A 27912-nucleotide genomic window follows, 5' to 3' on the forward strand; every position below is an offset into this window, starting at 1 on the left:
CAGAGTGTGTCGTCACTATTGGAAATGTTTTTTTTTTTTGCTTTCTCTTGGAAGAAATGGAATACCCACTAATATGCCCAGCATGATGTAAATGTAAACACCATTGTGAATATTACAAGAAAAGAATTGTTTATATAAATAAATAAATAAATATATATATATATTTATTTATATTTATATATATAGGCATATGTCTCACAGTTTCACTGAATGTACGGTGGTAGTGGTTATTATTATTAGTATTGTGTTTCCTTCATTCTCTTTCTGTATCTTTGTACAGTAATTACTACTTTTTGGTGTACTCTGTATATATATATATATATATATATATATATATATATATATATATATATATATATATATATTTTATATTACTCTCGTCTCTCTCACCCTATTTCTTTATATATATATATATATGGTAGTGCAAAGAAGAATCAGAAGAAATAAATAAGTGAAGTGTAGTGGAAGCAAAAGAAAACGAAAAGCGAAAGGAAGAAAGAAAGAAAAGAAAGAACAAATAAACACAAACATAGTCGACATCCACAAGTAATAAAGTGTTGTAAGACGGCCTAGTCGACAGAAGAAAAAGGAGAAGAAGAAAAGAAGAAGGAAAAAAAGAAAAAGAAAAAAAGAAATAGAGAGGAAACAAGAGAGAAAACCACTCAGCAATAAGAAATGACACACCTTTCGAGCGGTATCGTTTCCGCCTTCAACGAGCTGGCAACAAGAGAACTTTATACAAACAACTACAGTAGCAGCCGTAAAAACAGCAGTAGTAATAACAGTCATGATCCCATTATGTTTAGTAGGAATGGAGAAGAAAGTGTTGGCTGCAATCGACGCCTACATGATGAGGACGAGGATGAAGATATGACGATTGAATCCGGTGGTGGATTGTACATGGAAGGGTCTATGGACTTTGTTATTGGAGACGACGATGGGGATGATAACATTCACGCTGATACGATTATCATTCTCAATCAACACCACAATTACAATCTTAATAATAGTAATAATAGAGATATTCATTTTGATATGAGTTTGAATGATAATAACATGGACGGTGATGTTGGCTTTATTTCAACGATGGCCCTGCAATCCATCGCCTCCAATTGTGTTCCCCCGTCGTATAATTCACGCAACGATGGAGTGAAGGAGGAACAAATGTCTGATCTCACCAGCGTGTTAGAGTCCGGCCTACACGATTCCCAACAACAACAACAACAACAATCACAATCGCAACAGCAGCAGCAGCAGCAATCTCAATCACAAAACTATCCTCTTTCCTTGGCAAATGGTAGTACGAATTCGGATCCATTTACTTACTCCTACGCCAGTTGGCAGAATCCCCCAGCGCCGGGAAGTACAAATGGGGATGTATCACCGGCTGTTTCTACCACAGCAGAAACGTTACTTGTCAACAATGTGCAGCCGTCACAACAACAACAGTACTTTAATGGGTTTTCTGATGGAAATGTCATTGATCCCACTCTACTCTATACCCAACCACCACCACCACCATCTCAAGCGCAACCACAACCACAATCACAATCTCAGCCACATCAGTATATGGATGATACGATAATCCGCAGCAATCTCTTTGTGTCTGGTCTCCATCCCAGTGTGACGGATGTGAAGTTGCATGAACTCTTCCACCCGTACGGCACAATTGAGTCCGCCAAAGTAATGCTCGACATCCACACCGGCAAGAGCCGCGGGATTGCGTTTGTGAAGTTCGATAATGTGAACAGCGCGGAGCGGGCGGTGGCGGCGCTAAACAACAGCGTCCACCTCGGCGAGACGATTGCCGTTCGTGTGGCGAAACCCCACGCCGCCTATCGGCCCGGGGCGCCAACGAATAAGACATTTGTGCGGAATGTCCCCCTCACCATAAAGAAGTCGGATCTCGCCGCCCACTTCAGCCGCTACGGGGATGTGATTGATGTTTCGGTTCACAGCGATACGGCGCAGCGGGTGACGAATAAGAAGCGGAATGTTGTGTTTGTCACATACACCACCAAAGAGGCGGCCGCACGGGCGGCGCAGGAGACACACACCACCATGCCGTTTCCCGACTGCGAGGGAATTCCGCTTCTCGCAAAAGTGGCAGAAGACTCCGCCCACCGCATTGAACGGCTGGCACGGCGTGGGGCCGGCCGCGGCAGTAAATGTGGCATTTCACACGGTGGGGATAGTTGCGGTGGTGTGCCCAGCCATCAGCCGCATCTCAATGGCAGTCATCCACCCCCACATCATCTCAATAACAGTGACAGCATCAGTCACATCGGCAGCCACCATCCGCATCATCCCGGCATGCATAAAGGCATGGATCAATTTACATCTGTGAGTGTGTCGTCGTATCCATTTCCACCCAACACCCCCACACCGCCACACCCGGCGACGGCCGCAGCGGCGTTATGTGTGCCGCCGATCATAACAGACCCGTACGGCAGTTACGCCGCCCCTCCACCAACGGCTTTCTACGCAACGCCATTTATTCCTATGCCCCACACCTTCAATGGCGGTAACAGCAGTACCACCAGTATGCATAACAATAGTAATAATCATAATAATAATACCAATACTACTAACAATAATAATAATAATACTAATACTAATACTACTAACAACACTACTACTACGAATAATAATAATAATAATAATAATAATAATAATAATAATAATAATAATAATAATAATAATAATACTAGCGATAATAATAATAATGCTGCTGGAGGATTTGCACCTATTCTATTTCTCGGCCCAGAGTCAGCACCGCCGCCAATGTACACATCATATGATGGGAAGTTGCACTCTCCAGTCCCAGCCGTAAGAAGCAGCAGTAACAGCAGCAATCATACGAGCAACAATAATACTAACAGTAACAATAGTAATAGTAATAATAGCAATAACAATGTAAATAACAACAAATCGGTGGATCACGTCCAACCGCTCATGATGTGTTCCACACGACACGCTGCAATGATGACCCCCGCACCCACTGTGATGTATTACATGCCAAACGGTCAAATGGCACTTGGCCCGCCGCCGCATGCGTAAAATGTGAGGAAATAGAAAAATAAAGGAAAGAAAAAAATGGGTGGGTGAGTATTAGGAGTATTCAATATGACTGAAGGAAGGAAATTCGTATATATACATATATATATATATATATATGTATGCATGTATTTGTTTACTTGTGTCTGAGTACATATGAAAGAATGTGTATGAGTGTGTAAGAGAAGTAAAGAAATATATACATATGTATATATATATATACACTCACACGTGGATACACATATGTGGAAGGAAAAAAAATGTTAATTAGAGAATAAAATTGACTGTTCTTTTGCTTGTTATATGAGCAACATATTTATTTATTTAATGCACTGCTGCTGCTGCTACTGCTGTCTGTGCTTCATGTTTTATTTTCCATTTTCCTCTTCTCTCCCCCTGCTTGTTGAAAGAAGCATACATTTTTAAAAAGTAAGATGGATCCTCTTTATTATCGCTAATTATTTTATTGGTTTTTTGTTTTCAGTTACTCCTTTTCCTTTTTATTATTATCCCTTCTGGTGAAAATGTTATACTACCATGTGGGAATCAGGAAAAGCGATAAGAGTTGAAGGGACCAGAAGAGAAAAGCAATAGTGAATAAAAAAAATAAAAAGAGGAGACCTATAAAGTGATTACAGCCAATTGTATATATTTATATGATATTTCCTGTTCTTTTTCTCCCACTCTGTTATTATTATTATTATTATTATTATTATTATTATTATTATTTTTATTTATTCTTACGTTGTGTTGCTCTTCACTATTCCCCTTAAGCAAAGCGGGTGTGAAGACTATCACAAATAGCCATGGCTCTATCTTTATACTTTTTTACTTATATATATATATATATATATATATATATATATATATATATAAGATGTATGTAAATAGATATGTTGTATCTTTTCCATGAGTCTGGCAGGAAATGGGAGCAGTAAGAGCAGTGCACATACGGGCAAACTTGTGGTGTTTCGGTAAATCATATGAAAAAAAGAAAACGAAATGAATGAATGAGTGAATGAAGGAAAAATTTTTCTTAATAAGATAGAAAAAAAGTAATAAAAGAGAAATGGATTGTTGGTATTTGTCGTCAAAGCTCCGTATCTGTATTTCTTTATTTTTCTTCTCTTGCAAGAGATAAAAACGTTATATTCGTGTAGTATAGATATTATTGACGTCAAAGCCCTTCCATTATCATCTTAATTAAGAAAAAATACGAATTATTTTTGCTGTTTTATTATTGTTATTGTTATTATTATTATTATTATTATTATTATTATTATTATTTATTTGTTTTGATTGCTATCGTCATCTTTATTGATTTACTTATTTATTAATCCCTCTGCGTTTTCGATCGTTTATTCCGACAATCATCAATGACGACCCTCTCTCTATATACAACAGCTGTAGAGACTGAAAGGGAAAAAAAGTGAACAGAAATGAGAGACATGAAATAATGATTATATATATATATATCGTACAGTCTCTATGTATCTACGGATTTATTCATTTGTTTATTTAAGTTTTGTTTTGTCTTTACTCTATTCATACTCTTTACTGATCTCCTTTTGTAAGTAAGAAGAAACAGAATTGGGAAGTGGGGGAATGGATTAAACACATAAAAAAGAAACAGGACAAAAAGGCATCCTTGCCTTTTTTTTCCCTTCTTCTTATCATCATTGTTACTACCCCCGTTGGTTTGCGGGAATCCAATAATAAGGTGAAAACAAAATAAGGCAATAAGTAAGAAAAAAAAAAGAAACAACAATTAATTAACATCATTCAATAAATAAATAAATAAATAAATAAGTATATATATATATATATATATATATATATATATATATATATATATATTTATAAATATATTTATTTATTTATAACCTGTGTCCTAACCACTCACGCCTACTGCAAAACACGGTGTGTGGGACGGGCTCTTGCCACGAGGTCAAACACTGAAGCAAGAAAATAGAGAAAAAACGGGAGAAAATAAAAATAATAAAAGGATTAATTGATGCGAGGGTGTCTATAAACTCTGCCTGTATGTCTCTCTGTGTGTGTTTGTTGCTGTATTTGTATTTGTATTTGTATTTGTACGTATTTATTTTTACATATTTATACCTGCGTTTGTTTGTGTGTATTTGTATCTTGTTTTTGGAGAAAGAGAAAGAAAGTGTGGGTGTGTGATCAGTAAATGTGTTTACACCACTCCCTTGTTTTCCACATTGTTATTATTATTGTTATTATTATTATTATTCAATGTTTTCTCTTATTTGTTTTTTTTTGTTGCCTATTCTCTGCTATTTACCCCTTGCGTTTTTCTATTACCATTACTTTTCTTATTACTATTACTATTAAGTTATTATCATCATCACCATTTAACTACCCGAGTCCTATGGATCGGAGAAGAGGAAGATGCAAATGAAAACGAAAACGAAAGTAAAAGAAAAAGGAATAAATAAAAATAAAAAGAATTCGTTTGAGAAGTGAGAGAAGGGAAATGAAGGTGTAATAAGACGGATGTTTTATTTTTAGTTAAGAAATGAGGGAGAAAAATAAACAAATAAATAAATAAATAAATGAATAAAGAGTAAATGCAAAGAGGTGAATATTACCCCTCAATGGAAAAAATATTTTGTTAATAAGAAATGAGGCGGAAAGACGAACTTTCTGTAGTATATATATATATATATATATATATATATATACTCTCTATTAGCGGTTTTACTCATCTCTTTTTTTGTATTTTTTGTTTATTCTTCCCTTATTTATCTATTGTTGTTTTTTATTATTATTCTATATCTATTCTATCTAACTATCAGTTATTCTTTTTGTTTTACTCTGAAAACCTGTTGTTTGTTTTTTTTTTGTTTTTTTTTTCATCATCAACTCCCCTGTGCATGACTCTTCCAGATCAACTGCACTACAACAGAGAAATTCAATGCTTATATGAACTGCTGTTTGTATTTATTATTATTATTATTATTATTATTATTATTATTATTATTATTATTATTATTATTACTACTATAGTTGCTCTACCATCAAACTTTCTTCGCATATGCCTGTATCTGTGTATCGTTATTTCCCGCTTTTATTTTATCTTTTTTTTTGTGTGTGTGCTTTCCGTTATGTTTCGTTCTTATTTAATGTATAACACTCTACCCCCTTACGCATTTGTGTATGGGAATTAAAACGTTTCTGCTGTGGGAAAGGGGAGGGGAGTGTGATAGAACAAAATAACAATAATAATTAAACGGAAATTATATATATATATATATATGTATATTTATTTATTTATTTATGAACATGCATGTATGTATATACTTATTATTTATAATATAATATAATATATATATATATATATATATATATATATATAATATTATAAACAGCAAAGTGGCCTTTAACTCTTGCCGCCGCTGTACCACCAGTAGATGAATCTAACGGGGATGTCAATGTATGGAACAGCAAGAATAACAGTAAAAAAAAAGAAAGATGATTGAGGCGTAAAGACTCTCTTCTTTTCTTTATTTCAACTTTGTTGTTTCTTTTTTTCGGTTTTTTTTTCTATGTATTCTCTTCTGGTTTCATGTTTTTTTTCCTTTTTTCATACTTTTATAGAGTGTATGTGTGGGTCTTGGGTTTTTATTCCTGCTTTCTCGTTGATCTTTTTTGATCTCTTTTTCTTTTTCTTTCTTTTCCCATCGATGTTATTTCTTTGTTTTGTCTATTTTGTTTGTTCTCCTCCTCTGTTCTGCTTCGATGCGGATATCAGCAGTCGTGGAGACAAGCAGCTGCGGCAGTAACACAAATATACACTATGAAAAATATACATTTATATGGATTGTTAATATATGCATATAATATACATACATACATACATACATACGGATATATATATATATATATATATAAATGAGCAAAAAGAAAAAAGAAATAATTGACGGAAATACTGAAAACGAAAGAACCCCCCCCCCCCCCAAAAAAAAAAAAAAAAAAAATTATCCGCTGGCGTCAGTAATTATTTGACCACCTCTCGAGTATGATCCCATTTTATCTATCTATCTATCTATCAAATAAGAAGAAAAAAAAAAGCCGTTTACACTTTGTTTCTTTTTTTTTTTCTTGGTCGGGTCTTTTTTTTATTTGTTTCCATCCAAGCTATTAGTGGGTAAAAATGCATTCCATTGTCTCTACAAAACAATAAATTATTTTCTCCTTTGCCTATTTACTGTTTACTGCATCGTCGTCAGGGGTGATGTGTGGTGCTGCGGCAAACAGGCAATTTCCACATCCTTTTCATCCCCTATATTATAGCTTTATCACTTACTTTGTTTTTTTTATAAAAACTGCGTCTACACCTATTTTCTTCTTTTCTCACTACATCTTTATATATATATATATATATATTTCTTTTATCTTTACCTATTGTTTCTACTGAGGCTGCTATGGTGGATGGGGATCATATCCCTTATTAAATCCGTTTTTTCTCTGCTTGTTTCTCTCTTTATTTCTATTTTTGTTGTTTTGTGTCTATACAAATGTTGTGATTCATTTTTTCTCATAACATGTACAGAGAGTTGAGAAGACGGGAATACGTGTGGAGAGCCCAAAAGAAGGAAAAAAGAAACGGAGAAAACCCGAGAAGTATGGGAAGAATTCTGTTATGTACATACGAATATATAAGTATGTGTGTATGTTGATGTATGTGACGGTGCTATAAGAGTCTTTCATTGTTATTATTATCCTTTACTCTTCCAATAGTGGGTTTCGCGAGAGGGTAAATATATATATATATATATATATATATATATATATATATATTTGGGCAAAAAAACAAAGAAAAGAAAAGCAATTGTATAATAGTATTAATTAAAGTACAGCCGATGAGGTATTACAAAAAAAAAAAAAAGAAAAATATATGATGATGAGACGAATGAAAGGACAGTAAACAAGATACAACACAATGTTGGGAAATAATAATAAAAAAGTAATGAAATGGACGGTATATGTAGAGAAACAAGCTGATAGAGTTTTTCCCTTGAAATGCTATTCAGTGCTGAACCTCACGCTCACACTAGCTCTTTAAGTTCCAACATCATCACCCTTTTTTCTTTCATGCGATGGGACACCACCCCCGAGGGCGCACTTTAACGAGTTGTCCACAATGTTTTTTTTTTGTATATATATATATATATATATATTTGTATTTGCTTCCAGTAGATTCTTTTTTTCTGTTTTTTGTGGTGTTTCTTCCTTTACGCAGTGGAGAGTTAATTCTTTTCTTTTAATTTTTAGGGTGGGTTGTGCGCGCGAACGTGAGAGAAACCCATGGAAGTCAACAAGACAACATCTGTACTCACTCACAAAAAAGCTGCATGAGATGAATGAGACAGAGTAAGAAAAGAAAAAGCAACCAATTGTTTTATTTTTATTTTTTATTTTTGTGTCAGCTTGCGATACGAATGATTGAGTCTTACTGACTTTTATATCTTGTATGGGTTTAACTATTAGGAATATCTTTACTTCTTTTTATTCTTAACAGCGTGTCAATAGTAAGTTTCTGAAAAGAAAATAGTAAGTTTTTAAAGTAATTACGATCACGACAACCATCCAGCCTTATACACCACTAGAGTGAAGAATTTGCACTAAGGCTTTCAAGGATTTTGTGCGCCAATATGGCCCATTAGAATTTTCATTTGAGTTGAGACCTGCGGATATGCCGCAACACACTTTTCATGTTGACAGTACTCTAACTTTAGACGGTGATACTCTCAAATTAAAAATGGGACCAAACAACTTTATGGACTGGGAATCCGTGTGCCCGTCCATTATTGGTTTTATAATGCCTCGAAATCAAAATTTTCTACAAATTTTCAAGTCGACAAATAACTTATTCAGGGCGGAATGGGCCGCACTGGGAGAGCAAGCTCTAAGGCTTCATCAAGAATATAACGGCGCCCGAGCACATTTAGAACACGAAGCTTTTCGGGCAAAGCAAACCGCTAATATACAACTCCAGGAATTACCAAATCAACTGGCACAGATGCGTCAACAGGCTAACACGCAAGCCCTACTGGCAGCATCCCACACACAATTAAACCAAACGCTTGAAGAACTACGACAGCTGCAAAATCAGCATGCTGCCACACAAGCGCAATTAAAATCAGCGCTGGAAAACTACAATCAAACGGAACAACCGTCTGTTCCGGGTGAAACTAAGGAACCAAAGATATCACCACCGCAAGGTAGAAATATAACAGGCTGGGCAGGGAAACCAGCGCCCGATTTGCCGGAAAATGAGGAACACCCAAAGTTGGGTCTTCGGGGAATCCAGGAACGCCGCCAACCAACGTGGCTCGAAAGCAGCCGACCTATAGAAAAAATACGGACCTTTGATGGACTGATGGAATTTTTGATGGATACATCGCCAACAGAAGTTGTGGTGGCTTATCAGCAACTTTTTCCCAGACTGGTTAATCCCGCTCCTTTTTATCAAGATGCATGAGATATGTTCATACAATGGCTGGACTCCTTTCGTAACGAGGGGATTTCAGAGCAGCTCGTCCATATGGGATGACAGGTATATACACACCTCCGACTAATTCAGGCTGCAAAAGATCACCCAGGCGTGAAGATAACCGCACTACGAGAAGCTTATGAAGAGCCTTGGCAAAAGGAAGATCCAATCGCGCAAGCCGTGAATAAGTTAAAACGGAAACAGTCATTACCACCGCCGAGTAAGGCTCGGTGTTTCAGATGCGGTCGCATCGGACATTACAGCACAACGTGCCGTGTAAACGCGTACGGAGAACCATTTAAACCAAAAAATAACACAGTTAGGGAAACACGCAGACCTCATGGAACTCCCACGCAGCACGGTGCGATACTTAGGCCATTGGGCCGCAACAATAAACAAGTCCGCACACTTGACATCATTGATGTAAAAGAATTAGAAAAATGAGCTGCAGAAAAATGGGAATTACCAGAATTAACAACGCAACACATTCGCGCCCCTTTCAAAGGGCATAATATGCTGCAACAATCACACCGAACCAGGGTGGCGACAAAAGAAGACGAAACACAATTACCGTTGCAACAAATAGACGTAGGTACACTTTCCACCCAATGGATAAGAGACCGCCCCAACCATAAGGCCAGGAGGCATTGGGATGAGGTGTGGCGCATTATGCAGAAACCCGAATTATACGCCAAACGGCGGGAATCCAACTTACGAATTAATAACGCTGATGCGCAGCGTATGAAGGAAGCAGGCATTATTTGCACAGCTTCATCGCATCCAACTAAAGGATGGGTCGTCCCGTTTACGGTGGTGGAGGACAAACCCTCCGGACAAAGAAGACGTTTTATTGCGTGGCCAAGAGAAAAGAATGACAGGGATGATCATGAGGCCGATGTTCCTCTCGCGCATATTTCAAAGTATCTGGATGTGGTTTACGATGAAACGGCAACATTATTTGATTTAAAGGCATCATTTTTCCAAGTGGAACTACCTGTAAACACACGCGCAAGTTTCCGTTGCCGCACGGAATCAGGTGAACTCGTTGAGTTCACTCGCCTACCCATGGGCTATAAATGTAGTCCTGAGATTATAAATACCATTAAAAGAGTTTTGGCTGGAGATCCAGAATTGGTATTGCCACAATATGCAGCACCAGAAGGTTTACACATACATGTATGGATTGATAACATCAGAATAAGTGGTCCACATCAGAAGGTGGATGCTTGGGGAAAGACAATTCGGAAGAACATGCAACAATGCGGCGCCACCATCGGAGAACAGACGCTCAACACTAAAGAATATGATTTCATAGGCGTACATTTCAATCACAAAGACAACACGGTGACTTTAAGTGAGAAAACAATACAGAGATTGCAGCAGGCTCCTTCACTGGATAACAAAACAGTCGAAGAGCTGGAGAGCACAGTTTCGCGTATGCTGTATGCGGGTGGGGTAAGAGGTGCAGCTCTTTTCCCTTATTATTTCTTCTTGAAAATCGTACGTCGACGTTTATCTCGTTTAAATCGAGGATTAATACGGCCACAAGACCCGGCAAATTTATCAGCAACTGCAAAGGACATCGGACAAAGTTGGCTCAACACATTGTTAATGAACGACCCGGTTCATCCTCCACAAAAGTTGCCCTCCACGGCAACACTCTTCACTGACGCCTCCATGTACGGATGGGGGGCGCTGTTATTCAAAGCTTCAGGGGAGTTTTGGCCGCGGGCGGTGCGTGGGAACGCACACCCCATATGATATCTCAGGCGGAGGCACGAGCAGTTCATCTCGCTTTACGCGGTTTTAAAACACATCTACACGGTCCCGTGGATATTCGCGTGGACAATACAACCGTCATGCATATTATGCAAAAAGGAAACACACATTCACAAGCTTTGGTGAAGGAAGCTGACGCCATCGAAAGAGTTTTGCGCTCGCACGGCATAAGGCAAAGTGAGATTATGTAGCTTCAGAGCAGAACCCGGCGGACGGCTCATCTCGAGGCAAAACAGTCCACTCAGTAGACGTAGCAAAGGGGTGGAACTTGCGATGGGGATAGCGGGAGGCGGGTTAAAAGGGCTTCTCAGCACTTCCTTTTCGTCAGTTTTTAGGATTCTTTAATAAACAAATATTTGGTACAATTTCAATTTATTGTTTGTATTTTTTATATGATATGGGGTTACTAGTAGTAGAGTTAAAATTCACTGTTTTCTCTTGTTTCTTTTTTTCTCTTTCATAGGTGAAGTAAGGCTAAGATTATTCAAGAAACGAACGAAGAAAATAAAACGATTTTTCCTCAGCTATGTGTAAGTGTTTATATGTTTTTACGGCTATATTTCCATGTGTTGCAATGCACGCAGAGAATACTGCGAAATCCACATAAAACAAAAGCAAAATATCAGAATGTCACTATTACACCATTGTCATTCCTGTTAGCACATATATCCTTCATTGAGTAGTCGTCACCTGTCTTTTAAATGCTGTTTTTTTTTTTGATTCTTTGATTTGCTTTCTCTATACTTTTTCTTTCGTCCACCACCCACCCCCGCACACAGACAAAGAAGGATTAAAGGAAACATGAATGTAGACAAAGAAGAAGAAGGGTAGCAAATCCGATAAGAAACTGCTTCAACCTACTTCCCACCAGGTTCATATATGCTAGCTGAGTCATAAAACGCCACACAAAACGAAAAAAAAAGAATGAGTGTGAACATAAAATAATGACACTTCAAAGATAGAACGTCGTTCTTCAATACACAAACAGTTTACATACTGGGTTTTATACCATACGTTGCACACTTTAATCACCAACAAAGTACAAAAAAAAAAACAGAAAGAATAAACAACGAAAGAAAAATCTATACAACGGTAATTTTTTTTTTCATCATTTCTCCCACATACAATTGATTATATCCGTCTACGTATGTTTTCTTTTCCTTCTTCCATCCTGTAACAAAAGATAAAACTTTTTCCGGATTCAATAAAACTTCCACCATCATGACACTTTCCAATACAACTTTCCGAGTACAGAAGATAAAGGACAATTGGAAATAGATGCTGGACTGCTCGCTGCATGTGATCTGCACGCAGAGGACGAGTGGGAAAAAAGGGAGGGAATTCAGTGGGTGTGGACCGGGATGGGGAAACCGACCCTTTCCCGATGTCCTCTGTGTTCCATGCATGCGGCTGGTGGTTGTTTTGTGTGCTTCTTTTGATGCTGTCGGGTGATTGTGTGCCGGCGTCTGGGGTGTTGAGGTGAATGCACTCCTGTGTTTTGTGCTTTGTTGTGGCTGTTGTGTGGGATCTTTTCATGTTGGATTGTGGGATCTCTTTCGCCAACTATCGTTCTCGTTGACTGTACGCGCATACTGCGGCTTTCTGTCTGAGTGAGTGGGTGCTGTTGTTTCTTTTTCTCTCCCTCTGCGGGTCCGTTCCGCGGACGTGTGTGTGTGTTTGGGCTGGGGTGTTGGTTGGCGGTGTCGCTGTTGGATGTTGCTCTCAGACGAGTTCTCGGTAGTATAGTGGTTAGTATACCCGCCTGTCACGCGGGTGACCCGGGTTCAATTCCCGGCCGGGAAGTTTTTTTCGTCGCAATTACTTTTCATCCGCACGAGCTGTGAAACACCTATACCTGCTTCCCTCGCACTGCGTTCTGCGGTGTGGAGGAGAAAGTGACACACAGTCTGGTTCTGTTTGCGTGCTTTTTTGTTTCGTGTATTTTTGCTCTACTGCTCCTTCCACATCCAAACCGTCTACACGTCTCTGGTTGCTAACCACCCGTGTCACCTACTTTCTTTTTTTGTTGTGTGCCTTTGTTTCTGTTAGGACGGGACAGGTGCTCGGAGGTTACATTTTGTATAGCAACGAAGGGCTGCCTCAAGGACCAAGAGGCTGCGACAGAAGTGTTTGCGCAGATGCGCCATTACAGTACACCATGCGATGGCAGAGGCGACGCTGCTCCGGCTCATCATTACAGGGGCGAGGAACGACAGCAGGGCCGCGATGACGAGGGGTCCTGGACGAAACACCGACCGTTTTATGTCCTCTCCTTCAAGGAGTCCCCTGGCTTTTGCCAGCTGTGACCACCGACACTGCATTGCGAGGCGTCTCATCATTATCAGGCGGCCGCACATTCGTGGAGACCGCTCCTCCCACACCGCAGCTCAGTCATGAGAACGTCAGACCACGTAGCCGATATGCGCAATACAGGCGCGCCTGGGAGCAGCAGCATCAGCAGCAGCGCCTTGACACGCTGCCAGGTACCACCTGCAGTCCTCTTGTTCTTATTATGGATGACACCACGGAGCCTGGTCCAGCGCGTGTAGGAGAACCCAAGAAGCAGGGCATTCGCGACCCTCCCATCGTTTGTATGCCTGGGGTGACTCTAGAGGTGGACGCCATGCGCGCGAGGCGGAATTTGTTTGGCGATAGCTGGCCGCTTGCTTCGCGCGAGGGAGCTTTGCACGCTCCGCTTATATCGTCGTCCTTGTCGTCGGACCAACCGCGAACGCAAGTGGGCACGCGGAGTGCGGTCGCACCACGTGTCGCTGGCAAAGCAGCTGCGGATGCTGCACGTCATGAGTTCCCGGCTGGCCCACTAAGGCCCTGGTCGCACTCCTCGGGGCTCCGTGTCACTGGAAGCGCTCGCTTTCGTATTCAGCGGCAGGGGTTCCACGAGCGGCTGATGGAGATGCAGAGGCAAAGCATGGCGAAGCTCATCTACGGGATCCCATAGTATAGGCGATGTTTGGGAGAACGTTAATGGGTGTGTGGAACCGTGTGGCTCCATGTTTCTATGTACCCTTTGTGTGTTTGCCTGGTGGCGGAGGGTGGGGAACGATTTTCACAAATACGATGAAGTGACCAGAACGGGGCCGTGCCGCGATGGTCTCCTCTTCTTTGTGTCACGCTTCCACCTGAGTCACCATCTACCCTGTGTCTGTTTGCGTGGTGATGACAAAAGCACCAGCAATGTGGTTCTTTTTCAATACGCATACCTACTCTCCTGCACTTCGTTTCTTCTTCCTCTCTGCTTCTTGAGTTGTGATTATTCCACAGCAATACTCCTTCCCCTCTCTCTTTGGTAGGACACTTCACATTGGTCGGCAACTGCTCTGGATTAGCCATGCCTCCTGCGCGAGGCAGGATCATCACGCCGGTGATCGAGATAACGTGCACGGGGGTTGTCCTCCATTCGCTGTCTTGGTGTCGCCGGAGCACCTCCACGCACTGCACACATACCGCGAGCCACAGATACAGGATGGTGGCAGTGGGAGACCCCGGAACTGCACCCACGGCGCGGTGTCGCGAGCATACTCTTCTCCGAGTGGGTACGATTTCTCATCCATTGTGGTGGGTCCAATCGGCGGCAAAGAGCTGCACTGGGTGCTGGCGTTGCGGTATCAACTTAATCCATATCGTGTGCACCATTTGCAGCCACGACGGAGCTGCGATGTCATGGTCCATGAGTCTGTGCATCTCCGTGAGGTGTTCGTTGAGGTGGTGCCTCTGCAGTGTGGGAATACGGGATTCGGGTGGTCGGATGCAGATACACTGCACGGCGTGTGTGGTGTGAACGTGTACACGCGCGCTGAGGGCGTCTTTTCCCCACCTGGCGCCAGAGTTCCCGTGGGGGAGGGCGGCGACGCTACTCTCGTGCTCATCTACTCCACCGTTCCCAGTGTGAGGACGAAGCTTCAGTGCCCGTTTGACGCAACTCCTGAGAACCCGTGGCTGATTGTGGAGGATGCATTTATTGGATGGGGTACCTTGGGTTGGCTGAGCCTCAACGAGTTGAACAAGATGGGTGTGTTGCGCAGCGAGGAAATCGTGGATGATGTCTTTGATCTGGAGCTGTGCGGGTGATGCTGCCCCACTCTTCTGTTTCCTGCAGGGGGGACGGGGTGTGCGAACTATTTCTCTTCACAGAACCGTGCTGCCTGCGCGGGATTTGGGTCGTTTGGGTTGTTGTTGTGGTGTTTATATGCACCGTCTCCCACTGCTTTCTGTTTACGGGTTTGAAGCTTGTGTGTTTGCTGAGCTGCTGTGCCTGATCCACGGGTTTATTTTGTGTTCCCTCTTCTTGCTGTGTTTTGTCTGCTGGATTCTGTTTAGCACCCTAGAAAGCTTTAAATGGTTTTTGAGCACGCTCCCGTGACGGGTCTGCTCCTAGGCATTTCCAGCCTCTCCACAAGCATTGCTTCACGCCACTATATGATGGCGCAGCGTCCGGATGTGCTGCCTGGCTGGAAGACGACCCTCAGGTGGCTTCCACTGGAGTCCCTGTCCTTTGGCTCCCTCGGTATTTCTCGAGTTTGTGCAAACGAGAGCAGCACCGTGCTCGGTTTCTCTGACGGAGAAGCTGTTGGCACTACTACTGCTTCTGTGGCTGTTGTTGTTCCCAGATACACAGATTCGTGTGAGGACGCAGAAGCACCACATCATTCACGTGGACATTGGTATTTGGAGCCATACACTGTTGCTCCCCTTTAGTGCTCTGCTGGGAGTTGTTTAACGAAGACGAGGCTCCTGTTTGTGGTGGCTTGGTTTATTTTGGCCGTTGCGTTTCCCATCAATAACCGAACTTCCTGCAGCCTGTGCCGACCGCTATTTTTGACTTGAGGAATGGTGTGGATGCTGGACTGCTCGCTGCATGTGATCTGCACGCAGAGGACGAGTGGGAAAAAGGGAGGGAATTCAGTGGGTGTGGACCGGGATGGGGAAACCGACCCTTTCCCGATGTCCTCTGTGTTCCATGCATGCGGCTGGTGGTTGTTTTGTGTGCTTCTTTTGATGCTGTCGGGTGATTGTGTGCCGGCGTCTGGGGTGTTGAGGTGAATGCACTCCTGTGTTTTGTGCTTTGTTGTGGCTGTTGTGTGGGATCTTTTCATGTTGGATTGTGGGATCTCTTTCGCCAACTATCGTTCTCGTTGACTGTACGCGCATACTGCGGCTTTCTGTCTGAGTGAGTGGGTGCTGCTGTTTCTTTTTCTCTCCTCTGCGGGTCCGTTCCGCGGACGTGTGTGTGTGTTTGGGCTGGGGTGTTGGTTGGCGGTGTCGCTGTTGGATGTTGCTCTCAGACGAGTTCTCGGTAGTATAGTGGTTAGTATACCCGCCTGTCACGCGGGTGACCCGGGTTCAATTCCCGGCCGGGAAGTTTTTTCGTCGCAATTGCTTTTCATCCGCACGAGCTGTGAAACACCTATACCTGCTTCCCTCGCACTGCGTTCTGCGGTGTGGAGGAGAAAGTGACACACAGTCTGGTTCTGTTTGCGTGCTTTTTTGTTTCGTGTATTTTTGCTCTACTGCTCCTTCCACATCCAAACCGTCTACACGTCTCTGGTTGCTAACCACCCGTGTCACCTACTTTCTTTTTTGTTGTGTGCCTTTGTTTCTGTTAGGACGGGACAGGTGCTCGGAGGTTACATTTTGTATAGCAACGAAGGGCTGCCTCAAGGACCAAGAGGCTGCGACAGAAGTGTTTGCGCAGATGCGCCATTACAGTACACCATGCGATGGCAGAGGCGACGCTGCTCCGGCTCATCATTACAGGGGCGAGGAACGACAGCAGGGCCGCGATGACGAGGGGTCCTGGACGAAACACCGACCGTTTTATGTCCTCTCCTTCAAGGAGTCCCCTGGCTTTTGCCAGCTGTGACCACCGACACTGCATTGCGAGGCGTCTCATCATTATCAGGCGGCCGCACATTCGTGGAGACCGCTCCTCCCACACCGCAGCTCAGTCATGAGAACGTCAGACCACGTAGCCGATATGCGCAATACAGGCGCGCCTGGGAGCAGCAGCATCAGCAGCAGCGCCTTGACACGCTGCCAGGTACCACCTGCAGTCCTCTTGTTCTTATTATGGATGACACCACGGAGCCTGGTCCAGCGCGTGTAGGAGAACCCAAGAAGCAGGGCATTCGCGACCCTCCCATCGTTTGTATGCCTGGGGTGACTCTAGAGGTGGACGCCATGCGCGCGAGGCGGAATTTGTTTGGCGATAGCTGGCCGCTTGCTTCGCGCGAGGGAGCTTTGCACGCTCCGCTTATATCGTCGTCCTTGTCGTCGGACCAACCGCGAACGCAAGTGGGCACGCGGAGTGCGGTCGCACCACGTGTCGCTGGCAAAGCAGCTGCGGATGCTGCACGTCACGAGTTCCCGGCTGGCCCACTAAGGCCCTGGTCGCACTCCTCGGGGCTCCGTGTCACTGGAAGCGCTCGCTTTCGTATTCAGCGGCAGGGGTTCCACGAGCGGCTGATGGAGATGCAGAGGCAAAGCATGGCGAAGCTCATCTACGGGATCCCATAGTATAGGCGATGTTTGGGAGAACGTTAATGGGTGTGTGGAACCGTGTGGCTCCATGTTTCTATGTACCCTTTGTGTGTTTGCCTGGTGGCGGAGGGTGGGGAACGATTTTCACAAATACGATGAAGTGACCAGAACGGGGCCGTGCCGCGATGGTCTCCTCTTCTTTGTGTCACGCTTCCACCTGAGTCACCATCTACCCTGTGTCTGTTTGCGTGGTGATGACAAAAGCACCAGCAATGTGGTTCTTTTTCAATACGCATACCTACTCTCCTGCACTTCGTTTCTTCTTCCTCTCTGCTTCTTGAGTTGTGATTATTCCACAGCAATACTCCTTCCCTCTCTCTTTGGTAGGACACTTCACATTGGTCGGCAACTGCTCTGGATTAGCCATGCCTCCTGCGCGAGGCAGGATCATCACGCCGGTGATCGAGATAACGTGCACGGGGGTTGTCCTCCATTCGCTGTCTTGGTGTCGCCGGAGCACCTCCACGCACTGCACACATACCGCGAGCCACAGATACAGGATGGTGGCAGTGGGAGACCCCGGAACTGCACCCACGGCGCGGTGTCGCGAGCATACTCTTCTCCGAGTGGGTACGATTTCTCATCCATTGTGGTGGGTCCAATCGGCGGCAAAGAGCTGCACTGGAGGTTGGCGTTGCGGTATCAACTTAATCCATATCGTGTGCACCATTTGCAGCCACGACGGAGCTGCGATGTCATGGTCCATGAGTCTGTGCATCTCCGTGAGGTGTTCGTTGAGGTGGTGCCTTTGCAGTGTGGGAATACGGGATTCGGGTGGTCGGATGCAGATACACTGCACGGCGTGTGTGGTGTGAACGTGTACACGCGCGCTGAGGGCGTCTTTTCCCCACCTGGCGCCAGAGTTCCCGTGGGGGAGGGCGGCGACGCTACTCTCGTGCTCATCTACTCCACCGTTCCCAGTGTGAGGACGAAGCTTCAGTGCCCGTTTGACGCAACTCCTGAGAACCCGTGGCTGATTGTGGAGGATGCATTTATTGGATGGGATACCTTGGGTTGGCTGAGCCTCAACGAGTTGAGCAAGATGGGTGTGTTGCGCAGCGAGGAAATCGTGGATGATGTCTTTGATCTGGAGCTGTGCGGGTGATGCTGCCCCACTCTTCTGTTTCCTGCAGGGGGGACGGGGTGTGCGAACTATTTCTCTTCACAGAACCGTGCTGCCTGCGCGGGATTTGGGTCGTTTGGGTTGTTGTTGTGGTGTTTATATGCACCGTCTCCCACTGCTTTCTGTTTACGGGTTTGAAGCTTGTGTGTTTGCTGAGCTGCTGTGCCTGATCCACGGGTTTATTTTGTGTTCCCTCTTCTTGCTGTGTTTTGTCTGCTGGATTCTGTTTAGCACCCTAGAAAGCTTTAAATGGTTTTTGAGCACGCTCCCGTGACGGGTCTGCTCCTAGGCATTTCCAGACTCTCCACAAGCATTGCTTCACGCCACTATATGATGGCGCAGCGTCCGGATGTGCTGCCTGGCTGGAAGACGACCCTCAGGTGGCTTCCACTGGAGTCCCTGTCCTTTGGCTCCCTCGGTATTTCTCGAGTTTGTGCAAACGAGAGCAGCACCGTGCTCGGTTTCTCTGACGGAGAAGCTGTTGGCACTACTACTGCTTCTGTGGCTGTTGTTGTTCCCAGATACACAGATTCGTGTGAGGACGCAGAAGCACCACATCATTCACGTGGACATTGGTATTTGGAGCCATACACTGTTGCTCCCCTTTAGTGCTCTGCTGGGAGTTGTTTAACGAAGACGAGGCTCCTGTTTGTGGTGGCTTGGTTTATTTTGGCCGTTGCGTTTCCCATCAATAACCGAACTTCCTGCAGCCTGTGCCGACCGCTATTTTTGACTTGAGGAATGGTGTGGATGCTGGACTGCTCGCTGCATGTGATCTGCACGCAGAGGACGAGTGGGGAAAAAAGGGAGGGAATTCAGTGGGTGTGGACCGGGATGGGGAAACCGACCCTTTCCCGATGTCCTCTGTGTTCCATGCATGCGGCTGGTGGTTGTTTTGTGTGCTTCTTTTGATGCTGTCGGGTGATTGTGTGCCGGCGTCTGGGGTGTTGAGGTGAATGCACTCCTGTGTTTTGTGCTTTGTTGTGGCTGTTGTGTGGGATCTTTTCATGTTGGATTGTGGGATCTCTTTCGCCAACTATCGTTCTCGTTGACTGTACGCGCATACTGCGGCTTTCTGTCTGAGTGAGTGGGTGCTGTTGTTTCTTTTTCTCTCCCTCTGCGGGTCCGTTCCGCGGACGTGTGTGTGTGTTTGGGCTGGGGTGTTGGTTGGCGGTGTCGCTGTTGGATGTTGCTCTCAGACGAGTTCTCGGTAGTATAGTGGTTAGTATACCCGCCTGTCACGCGGGTGACCCGGGTTCAATTCCCGGCCGGGAAGTTTTTTTCGTCGCAATTACTTTTCATCCGCACGAGCTGTGAAACACCTATACCTGCTTCCCTCGCACTGCGTTCTGCGGTGTGGAGGAGAAAGTGACACACAGTCTGGTTCTGTTTGCGTGCTTTTTTGTTTCGTGTATTTTTGCTCTACTGCTCCTTCCACATCCAAACCGTCTACACGTCTCTGGTTGCTAACCACCCGTGTCACCTACTTTCTTTTTTTGTTGTGTGCCTTTGTTTCTGTTAGGACGGGACAGGTGCTCGGAGGTTACATTTTGTATAGCAACGAAGGGCTGCCTCAAGGACCAAGAGGCTGCGACAGAAGTGTTTGCGCAGATGCGCCATTACAGTACACCATGCGATGGCAGAGGCGACGCTGCTCCGGCTCATCATTACAGGGGCGAGGAACGACAGCAGGGCCGCGATGACGAGGGGTCCTGGACGAAACACCGACCGTTTTATGTCCTCTCCTTCAAGGAGTCCCCCTGGCTTTTGCCAGCTGTGACCACCGACACTGCATTGCGAGGCGTCTCATCATTATCAGGCGGCCGCACATTCGTGGAGACCGCTCCTCCCACACCGCAGCTCAGTCATGAGAACGTCAGACCACGTAGCCGATATGCGCAATACAGGCGCGCCTGGGAGCAGCAGCATCAGCAGCAGCGCCTTGACACGCTGCCAGGTACCACCTGCAGTCCTCTTGTTCTTATTATGGATGACACCACGGAGCCTGGTCCAGCGCGTGTAGGAGAACCCAAGAAGCAGGGCATTCGCGACCCTCCCATCGTTTGTATGCCTGGGGTGACTCTAGAGGTGGACGCCATGCGCGCGAGGCGGAATTTGTTTGGCGATAGCTGGCCGCTTGCTTCGCGCGAGGGAGCTTTGCACGCTCCGCTTATATCGTCGTCCTTGTCGTCGGACCAACCGCGAACGCAAGTGGGCACGCGGAGTGCGGTCGCACCACGTGTCGCTGGCAAAGCAGCTGCGGATGCTGCACGTCATGAGTTCCCGGCTGGCCCACTAAGGCCCTGGTCGCACTCCTCGGGGCTCCGTGTCACTGGAAGCGCTCGCTTTCGTATTCAGCGGCAGGGGTTCCACGAGCGGCTGATGGAGATGCAGAGGCAAAGCATGGCGAAGCTCATCTACGGGATCCCATAGTATAGGCGATGTTTGGGAGAACGTTAATGGGTGTGTGGAACCGTGTGGCTCCATGTTTCTATGTACCCTTTGTGTGTTTGCCTGGTGGCGGAGGGTGGGGAACGATTTTCACAAATACGATGAAGTGACCAGAACGGGGCCGTGCCGCGATGGTCTCCTCTTCTTTGTGTCACGCTTCCACCTGAGTCACCATCTACCCTGTGTCTGTTTGCGTGGTGATGACAAAAGCACCAGCAATGTGGTTCTTTTTCAATACGCATACCTACTCTCCTGCACTTCGTTTCTTCTTCCTCTCTGCTTCTTGAGTTGTGATTATTCCACAGCAATACTCCTTCCCTCTCTCTTTGGTAGGACACTTCACATTGGTCGGCAACTGCTCTGGATTAGCCATGCCTCCTGCGCGAGGCAGGATCATCACGCCGGTGATCGAGATAACGTGCACGGGGGTTGTCCTCCATTCGCTGTCTTGGTGTCGCCGGAGCACCTCCACGCACTGCACACATACCGCGAGCCACAGATACAGGATGGTGGCAGTGAGAGACCCCGGAACTGCACCCACGGCGCGGTGTCGCGAGCATACTCTTCTCCGAGTGGGTACGATTTCTCATCCATTGTGGTGGGTCCAATCGGCGGCAAAGAGCTGCACTGGAGGTTGGCGTTGCGGTATCAACTTAATCCATATCGTGTGCACCATTTGCAGCCACGACGGAGCTGCGATGTCATGGTCCATGAGTCTGTGCATCTCCGTGAGGTGTTCGTTGAGGTGGTGCCTCTGCAGTGTGGGAATACGGGATTCGGGTGGTCGGATGCAGATACACTGCACGGCGTGTGTGGTGTGAACGTGTACACGCGCGCTGAGGGCGTCTTTTCCCCACCTGGCGCCAGAGTTCCCGTGGGGGAGGGCGGCGACGCTACTCTCGTGCTCATCTACTCCACCGTTCCCAGTGTGAGGACGAAGCTTCAGTGCCCGTTTGACGCAACTCCTGAGAACCCGTGGCTGATTGTGGAGGATGCATTTATTGGATGGGATACCTTGGGTTGGCTGAGCCTCAACGAGTTGAGCAAGATGGGTGTGTTGCGCAGCGAGGAAATCGTGGATGATGTCTTTGATCTGGAGCTGTGCGGGTGATGCTGCCCCACTCTTCTGTTTCCTGCAGGGGGACGGGGTGTGCGAACTATTTCTCTTCACAGAACCGTGCTGCCTGCGCGGGATTTGGGTCGTTTGGGTTGTTGTTGTGGTGTTTATATGCACCGTCTCCCACTGCTTTCTGTTTACGGGTTTGAAGCTTGTGTGTTTGCTGAGCTGCTGTGCCTGATCCACGGGTTTATTTTGTGTTCCCTCTTCTTGCTGTGTTTTGTCTGCTGGATTCTGTTTAGCACCCTAGAAAGCTTTAAATGGTTTTTGAGCACGCTCCCGTGACGGGTCTGCTCCTAGGCATTTCCAGACTCTCCACAAGCATTGCTTCACGCCACTATATGATGGCGCAGCGTCCGGATGTGCTGCCTGGCTGGAAGACGACCCTCAGGTGGCTTCCACTGGAGTCCCTGTCCTTTGGCTCCCTCGGTATTTCTCGAGTTTGTGCAAACGAGAGCAGCACCGTGCTCGGTTTCTCTGACGGAGAAGCTGTTGGCACTACTACTGCTTCTGTGGCTGTTGTTGTTCCCAGATACACAGATTCGTGTGAGGACGCAGAAGCACCACATCATTCACGTGGACATTGGTATTTGGAGCCATACACTGTTGCTCCCCTTTAGTGCTCTGCTGGGAGTTGTTTAACGAAGACGAGGCTCCTGTTTGTGGTGGCTTGGTTTATTTTGGCCGTTGCGTTTCCCATCAATAACCGAACTTCCTGCAGCCTGTGCCGACCGCTATTTTTGACTTGAGGAATGGTGTGGATGCTGGACTGCTCGCTGCATGTGATCTGCACGCAGAGGACGAGTGGGAAAAAAGGGAGGGAATTCAGTGGGTGTGGACCGGGATGGGGAAACCGACCCTTTCCCGATGTCCTCTGTGTTCCATGCATGCGGCTGGTGGTTGTTTTGTGTGCTTCTTTTGATGCTGTCGGGTGATTGTGTGCCGGCGTCTGGGGTGTTGAGGTGAATGCACTCCTGTGTTTTGTGCTTTGTTGTGGCTGTTGTGTGGGATCTTTTCATGTTGGATTGTGGGATCTCTTTCGCCAACTATCGTTCTCGTTGACTGTACGCGCATACTGCGGCTTTCTGTCTGAGTGAGTGGGTGCTGTTGTTTCTTTTCTCTCCCTCTGCGGGTCCGTTCCGCGGACGTGTGTGTGTTTGGGCTGGGGTGTTGGTTGGCGGTGTCGCTGTTGGATGTTGCTCTCAGACGAGTTCTCGGTAGTATAGTGGTTAGTATACCCGCCTGTCACGCGGGTGACCCGGGTTCAATTCCCGGCCGGGAAGTTTTTTTCGTCGCAATTACTTTTCATCCGCACGAGCTGTGAAACACCTATACCTGCTTCCCTCGCACTGCGTTCTGCGGTGTGGAGGAGAAAGTGACACACAGTCTGGTTCTGTTTGCGTGCTTTTTTGTTTCGTGTATTTTTGCTCTACTGCTCCTTCCACATCCAAACCGTCTACACGTCTCTGGTTGCTAACCACCCGTGTCACCTACTTTCTTTTTTGTTGTGTGCCTTTGTTTCTGTTAGGACGGGACAGGTGCTCGGAGGTTACATTTTGTATAGCAACGAAGGGCTGCCTCAAGGACCAAGAGGCTGCGACAGAAGTGTTTGCGCAGATGCGCCATTACAGTACACCATGCGATGGCAGAGGCGACGCTGCTCCGGCTCATCATTACAGGGGCGAGGAACGACAGCAGGGCCGCGATGACGAGGGGTCCTGGACGAAACACCGACCGTTTTATGTCCTCTCCTTCAAGGAGTCCCCCTGGCTTTTGCCAGCTGTGACCACCGACACTGCATTGCGAGGCGTCTCATCATTATCAGGCGGCCGCACATTCGTGGAGACCGCTCCTCCCACACCGCAGCTCAGTCATGAGAACGTCAGACCACGTAGGCGATATGCGCAATACAGGCGCGCCTGGGAGCAGCAGCATCAGCAGCAGCGCCTTGACACGCTGCCAGGTACCACCTGCAGTCCTCTTGTTCTTATTATGGATGACACCACGGAGCCTGGTCCAGCGCGTGTAGGAGAACCCAAGAAGCAGGGCATTCGCGACCCTCCCATCGTTTGTATGCCTGGGGTGACTCTAGAGGTGGACGCCATGCGCGCGAGGCGGAATTTGTTTGGCGATAGCTGGCCGCTTGCTTCGCGCGAGGGAGCTTTGCACGCTCCGCTTATATCGTCGTCCTTGTCGTCGGACCAACCGCGAACGCAAGTGGGCACGCGGAGTGCGGTCGCACCACGTGTCGCTGGCAAAGCAGCTGCGGATGCTGCACGTCACGAGTTCCCGGCTGGCCCACTAAGGCCCTGGTCGCACTCCTCGGGGCTCCGTGTCACTGGAAGCGCTCGCTTTCGTATTCAGCGGCAGGGGTTCCACGAGCGGCTGATGGAGATGCAGAGGCAAAGCATGGCGAAGCTCATCTACGGGATCCCATAGTATAGGCGATGTTTGGGAGAACGTTAATGGGTGTGTGGAACCGTGTGGCTCCATGTTTCTATGTACCCTTTGTGTGTTTGCCTGGTGGCGGAGGGTGGGGAACGATTTTCACAAATACGATGAAGTGACCAGAACGGGGCCGTGCCGCGATGGTCTCCTCTTCTTTGTGTCACGCTTCCACCTGAGTCACCATCTACCCTGTGTCTGTTTGCGTGGTGATGACAAAAGCACCAGCAATGTGGTTCTTTTTCAATACGCATACCTACTCTCCTGCACTTCGTTTCTTCTTCCTCTCTGCTTCTTGAGTTGTGATTATTCCACAGCAATACTCCTTCCCTCTCTCTTTGGTAGGACACTTCACATTGGTCGGCAACTGCTCTGGATTAGCCATGCCTCCTGCGCGAGGCAGGATCATCACGCCGGTGATCGAGATAACGTGCACGGGGGGTTGTCCTCCATTCGCTGTCTTGGTGTCGCCGGAGCACCTCCACGCACTGCACACATACCGCGAGCCACAGATACAGGATGGTGGCAGTGGGAGACCCCGGAACTGCACCCACGGCGCGGTGTCGCGAGCATACTCTTCTCCGAGTGGGTACGATTTCTCATCCATTGTGGTGGGTCCAATCGGCGGCAAAGAGCTGCACTGGATGCTGGCGTTGCGGTATCAACTTAATCCATATCGTGTGCACCATTTGCAGCCACGACGGAGCTGCGATGTCATGGTCCATGAGTCTGTGCATCTCCGTGAGGTGTTCGTTGAGGTGGTGCCTTTGCAGTGTGGGAATACGGGATTCGGGTGGTCGGATGCAGATACACTGCACGGCGTGTGTGGTGTGAACGTGTACACGCGCGCTGAGGGCGTCTTTTCCCCACCTGGCGCCAGAGTTCCCGTGGGGGAGGGCGGCGACGCTACTCTCGTGCTCATCTACTCCACCGTTCCCAGTGTGAGGACGAAGCTTCAGTGCCCGTTTGACGCAACTCCTGAGAACCCGTGGCTGATTGTGGAGGATGCATTTATTGAATGGGGTACCTTGGGTTGGCTGAGCCTCAACGAGTTGAACAAGATGGGTGTGTTGCGCAGCGAGGAAATCGTGGATGATGTCTTTGATCTGGAGCTGTGCGGGTGATGCTGCCCCACTCTTCTGTTTCCTGCAGGGGGACGGGGTGTGCGAACTATTTCTCTTCACAGAACCGTGCTGCCTGCGCGGGATTTGGGTCGTTTGGGTTGTTGTTGTGGTGTTTATATGCACCGTCTCCCACTGCTTTCTGTTTACGGGTTTGAAGCTTGTGTGTTTGCTGAGCTGCTGTGCCTGATCCACGGGTTTATTTTGTGTTCCCTCTTCTTGCTGTGTTTTGTCTGCTGGATTCTGTTTAGCACCCTAGAAAGCTTTAAATGGTTTTTGAGCACGCTCCCGTGACGGGTCTGCTCCTAGGCATTTCCAGCCTCTCCACAAGCATTGCTTCACGCCACTATATGATGGCGCAGCGTCCGGATGTGCTGCCTGGCTGGAAGACGACCCTCAGGTGGCTTCCACTGGAGTCCCTTCCCTTTGGCTCTCTTGGTGTTTCTCTAACAGATGTGAGTTGCGCTGTGGCTGTGCTGTTTCAGATGCGTATTCTTGAGCGACGCTGGGGATCTGCACCGTTTCTTGCTTTTGTGCTATCCGCCGCGATGGCAGGCTCGGTGCTGCTGAACGTAATCATCACGGAGTCTACCAGTTCGCTTTCTCTGGAGCAGTTGCGTATTCTCTGTGGGGGAGGGTCTATTGTTCCTCTGGTGGCGCTTGTTACACGGTACTTTATGGAAGTTCCCTCGCTATCACAATGGCGGATTCCCGGTACATCGGTGGTATTGACGGAGAAGCTGTCGGTATTACTTCCACTACTGCGATTAGTGTTGTTCCCAGATACACAGATTCGTGCGAGGACGCAGAGGCACCGTGCCATTCATGTGGACATTGGTCTTTGGAGCCGTGTACTGCTGGTAATCTTTGGTATTCTGTTAGGAGTGGCTGCAACAAGGACGCGGCTAGTGTCTTGGTGGCTTGGTTTTTTTTGCCGTCGTGTTTGTCGTCCATTTCTGAGCTCCATACAGCCTGTCCTGAATGCTATTTTTGGCCCTAAAAATGGAGTGGAGGTTGGTGTTCCTCGACAGCATGGAATTGGACAAGTTGGCGCTGGAGGTCGTTATTCTGTTGACAATATTTCTGGTTTTAATGGAAACCGAGATCGGCAGTTTTCTTCCTTGTATTCATTTGATGATTTTCCTTCTGGTGGCTCACATCTTCGTCGTCGTGAAAGGTTTTCTGATAATAGTAGTACCGGTAATTCGAATAATTCGGATGCTTCTTTCGAAGAGCAAATTGCACATATAATGGAGCTTGGAATGGGATTTGATGCTGATGCTATTCGAGCGGCATTGATTGCTGCTAATGGGCAAGAGGATGCCGCTGTAGAAATTCTTGTTAACAGCCTTTGAGGTTAGATAGTAGGAGGAAATAGTTTAATTGTATATGTTTTTTTTTTTGGCTTGAGGTCTAAGCTCTTTCTTGCTTTAGTTATATGGAGAAGAAAAAGAATAAATTCACTTCAAAATGGAGAAATGTATTCGGTTTTTTTTTCCTTTCTGATACCACGGTGATGCTTCTAGTATTTGCCATACTTATTGATTTTGTCTGAGAAAGTAGTAGAGAGTATTACTGCTTATTTCCGTATTTCTCTCTTGAAGTTTTGCAATATAGTTTTATATTTATTTATTTATTTATTTAATGCTTTTTGTGTCTTTTTATTTTATTTTTTATTTTCTTGCTGTTATTATGTGACTCTCTGTATTGGTAAGGAGAGGTGGCGAAGATCAAGGTA

General features: G+C 46.4%; 5 protein-coding genes across 6 annotated transcripts; all 5 read left to right on the forward strand.

The window, feature by feature from the left end:
- Window positions 1-675: 675 nt before the first annotated feature.
- LSM04_003268 (RNA recognition motif domain) lies at window positions 676-3060 on the forward strand (the record flags this gene model as incomplete). Its single annotated transcript, XM_067338063.1, has 1 exon — window positions 676-3060. One exon carries the CDS (start codon window positions 676-678, stop codon window positions 3058-3060), a length of 2385 nt encoding a protein of 794 aa, XP_067190713.1.
- Window positions 3061-13072: 10012 nt separating this feature from the next.
- LSM04_009234 (uncharacterized protein) lies at window positions 13073-13589 on the forward strand (the record flags this gene model as incomplete). Its single annotated transcript, XM_067338064.1, has 2 exons — window positions 13073-13104; window positions 13163-13589. 2 exons carry the CDS (start codon window positions 13073-13075, stop codon window positions 13587-13589), a joined length of 459 nt encoding a protein of 152 aa, XP_067190906.1.
- A 10636-nt stretch (window positions 13590-24225) lies between these two features.
- Window positions 24226-25047, forward strand: LSM04_008543 (uncharacterized protein; the record flags this gene model as incomplete). 2 transcript variants are annotated; one of them, XM_067338066.1, is made up of 1 exon in its annotated part: window positions 24226-25047. In XM_067338066.1, the coding sequence occupies one exon, from the start codon at window positions 24226-24228 to the stop codon at window positions 25045-25047; it is 822 nt and encodes a 273-aa protein (XP_067190880.1). The 2 variants fall into 2 exon arrangements, with proteins under 2 accessions (XP_067190880.1, XP_067190879.1); XM_067338065.1 differs by having other exon boundaries at window positions 24601-25047.
- A 389-nt stretch (window positions 25048-25436) lies between these two features.
- Window positions 25437-26177, forward strand: LSM04_007581 (uncharacterized protein; the record flags this gene model as incomplete). The annotated part of the gene is made up of 1 exon (XM_067338067.1): window positions 25437-26177. The coding sequence occupies one exon, from the start codon at window positions 25437-25439 to the stop codon at window positions 26175-26177; it is 741 nt and encodes a 246-aa protein (XP_067190847.1).
- A 266-nt stretch (window positions 26178-26443) lies between these two features.
- LSM04_002664 (Ubiquitin-associated domain) lies at window positions 26444-27529 on the forward strand (the record flags this gene model as incomplete). Its single annotated transcript, XM_067338068.1, has 1 exon — window positions 26444-27529. One exon carries the CDS (start codon window positions 26444-26446, stop codon window positions 27527-27529), a length of 1086 nt encoding a protein of 361 aa, XP_067190687.1.
- Between the last annotated feature and the right edge of the window lie 383 nt (window positions 27530-27912).

This window comes from Trypanosoma melophagium (genome assembly GCF_022059095.1).
Source record: "Trypanosoma melophagium isolate St. Kilda chromosome Unknown ctg26segment0, whole genome shotgun sequence".
Classification (NCBI taxonomy): Eukaryota; Euglenozoa; class Kinetoplastea; order Trypanosomatida; family Trypanosomatidae; genus Trypanosoma; species Trypanosoma melophagium.